At 33.4% G+C, this 3,142-nt stretch overlaps 1 protein-coding gene across 1 annotated transcript; it reads right to left on the bottom strand.

Moving 5' to 3' along the window:
• Positions 1-371: 371 nt before the first annotated feature.
• Positions 372-1,214, bottom strand: LOC103500902 (uncharacterized). The gene has a single exon (XM_008464353.3). The coding sequence runs from the start codon at positions 1,212-1,214 to the stop codon at positions 372-374; it is 843 nt and encodes a 280-aa protein (XP_008462575.2).
• Between the last annotated feature and the right edge of the window lie 1,928 nt (positions 1,215-3,142).

Genomic DNA, 3,142 nt, shown 5'->3' with positions numbered 1-3,142 from the left:
TAAAAAGCGTCACATCATGATCATGAACAAATATACAAAATGCAAAATGCAACTACTCATTCCCAAAAAAAACTTCTATCTACAACAAATCTTCGTCCTCTAATTCAAACAAAAAATATTTCAAGTAATACCAAAAGGATTTAAAGAAAAAAAAAAAAAAGGGACTATGAAATCGATGTTTTACCTTTCAGATAACAATGAGGAGTAGAAATTTTTTTAGTTCAAACCGCTGTTCATCCAAAGACAAATTCGATGGGAATCGGTCCTACCGAGCAAACATCCAAATCAAAGACTGCCCTTCGAAAATCTTCTGGCGGGCCCCGCCAAAGTGCACGATGATCCCTCGCATGGCGGAAGAGTCAATGCTACGCCTATGCTACCTCTATACCGGCCTCCCTTACGCTCCATGAACTGGACCTTCTTCCCGATGCAAATCGATGCATACCGCCCAAGGCAGGTGGTTCTGTTTCGTCGATCTTGCTTGGCGGCGGCGGCGGCGGCGGCGGTGCTTTGATGTTCTGTTCGGGAGGCGAGTTTGTGAGTGAAGACGAGGCGGTTGGTTCGACGACCGGTTGCCTTCTTCCACCGCTCCGGAAAATTTTAGCGCGAAAAGTCGCGAAGAATCCTTTCTTTTGTTTTTCAACTGATTTCTCCTTTGCGGTTGTTGTTAGTTCTGTTTCTGATGAGTGATGGTGATTGTTGTTATTCTTCTGACGATGTCGGTCCTTCTTTGATCTTACTTTCCCCATACACGATACCTTGGGAGAAGAAGGCTCGATCATAGACGAAACCGCTTTTCCAACGGATCCTGACCGTTTCGGAAACAACCGAATGTTTCCAGACTTACAATTGCGCCGATTCTTCACTTCGACATAAGCAGTGTTCTGAGACTTCGGCAATCCGATAATCGACGCCTTGGACTTCAAATTCAACGAAAATCTCTGCGAATTGGAATTAGGTTGCGGATGCAAATTAGGATTCAAATTCGTGGAATTAGAACTAGCCTTAGTAGATTCTTTCCTCTCGAAGAAAGCGTTCCGATCGAACCAGTCGAACTCTGCATCCTTAGAGAGCCAAAAAGATTCCGGCGGAAAGTCGGGAGGAACTTCCCCCCGATCTGGCTCCTCTTTCTCGTCCTCCAAAGGCAGCCGCTCTCCGCCGTCGTCGCCGGCAACATCACCGGTGAAGAAGGCCTGTAAATCTCCCTGCGGCATCATACAAAAGAAATGGAAATGGAAAGAGGGAAAAAAATGGAAAGATAGGAAAACGAAATATTCTTGAATTTGAATGAACAATGAGTAATGGAGATTTCTTTTTGTGTTTTTCTTCTGTGTCGTCTTCGGTGTGTGCTTCGTGCGCAAATTAGGCGAAGAAAAAAGCCTCTCTAATTTTAAAGGGCTGTTTTGTAATTACAGCAATGATAATTATGGATATTTTAAAATTTAAAATGTTTTTATTTTTCAACGTAATTATAATTTTGAAAAATTATTAATTGGTTTAGATTCAAAGGTACCAGTAGGACCCACTTGATTTTAATTGTTTTTATTTATTATGACAAAGTTGGTTTGATCATCGTATTGAAGATTGATTACATTAATTAAATGGCAATAACATAATTTTGTGGTAAAGTACGATTCCTTCTATGACATGCATATTCTTTTCTTTTTTGTATAAACCTCCTTAATATATACACTCTTTTTTTTATGTTTCTATCACGACTATAGGAGATTGAGAACTAATACAAGTAAATATATATTCTTTAAAATATATATATACACAACGGTAAGAAAAAATCAACGTTTTGGATATTAGACTTGGTTAATAGATAAGTGAGCCGGGCTTAATTTCCAAATTGATCGGACAACCTCATTTAGTGCACTACAACCTTGAAACCAACAGTGCCACAACTTTTGAATTTGATTCTATATTGTAGCTCTGAACATTAAAATGTGTATAAGTCAGGAGGGAAGGAGTCAACTTTCTTAAGGGTCCACCTTGAGTTTACCGTTTAGTGGGATACGGAAATGTAGTATTTGTCATACCGCTACATGGTCGGCTTGGCCGAATATGACCTTTTAACTTTTTATTATATTTTGATAGATTTCTATGATAATTTCAAGTTTATATAATATGAGACATATTCATGTATGTATGTATAATATGTTTTGTATGTATGTATCTATCTAGCAAAATGTTAGATCTATCACTTACAGAAACCAATAAACTTCTGTCGATTTTTATCAGTGATGATAGACACTAATAAATGTCTATCATTAATATAATTTTGTTATATTTTATATATAATTTCATCTGTTTTATCATTTATAATAATTTTCATTATTGTGTAGGTATAAAATGATTTTTTTTAAAAGAGAACATCTATATATATATCGAAACTATTTACAAAATATGGTAAAATCTATCCAACTCGATTTTTTCTTCTTCTTTTTTTTTTTTATTCTTTTTAGTATCCATAACAAGTAAAGTCATTGTTTTATATGAAATATGGAAATCTAAAAATTCCTTTAAAAAGGGGAAAAGGGAAGAATTAGGCAAAAAGAAAAAAACATAATGAGATATATACGACAGTAGGAGAAAATAAGAAACATTTATTATAAAAAAGAAAAACACTTCTAGAATTCTAATGCATAAATATATATATATTTATATCCAAAGAATAATTGTGTGATGATAATATAAAACTGAATTATTTATTAACGCAAAAGAAACAAATTGAAATTATGATTTTTAATGATCCATTTGACTCTTCCATGCCTCGGGGAATTCCCTTCTAGATGTATAGATTGGTTTAATCACCCCCTAATTTTATCACTTTTCACTTTATTTATCATTTTTTAAATTATTAGACACTTTTTTTTATTATATATTTTAAGTAATTTTTATTTCATCCCTAATAAATTTGAAATGTTACAATTTTATTTTAAAATTTAGGGTTTTTTTTTTTTTTTAATTTCATCTGTTAATTTCAAGATTTACTCTTTTAATTTCAATTTTTCTTCCTTTTCAATTTTAAAATTAATTTTAGCATGATGAGAAATAGTCTTTTTTTAATTTACGATTCTTTATTCATGTTCACAAAGAGTTTTTTTTTTCTCATTTTATTTATTTTATATTAATGATA

This window comes from Cucumis melo, chromosome 8 (genome assembly GCF_025177605.1).
Source record: "Cucumis melo cultivar AY chromosome 8, USDA_Cmelo_AY_1.0, whole genome shotgun sequence".
NCBI lineage: Eukaryota > Viridiplantae > Streptophyta > Magnoliopsida > Cucurbitales > Cucurbitaceae > Cucumis > Cucumis melo.
This window is presented reverse-complemented; position numbering and strand designations above follow the sequence as displayed.

Excerpts from the sequence above, each read along its gene's own strand:
- LOC103500902 (XM_008464353.3), bottom strand. The coding sequence starts at position 1,214 with ATGCCGCAGGGAGATTTACAGGCCTTCTTCACCGGTGATGTTGCCGGC.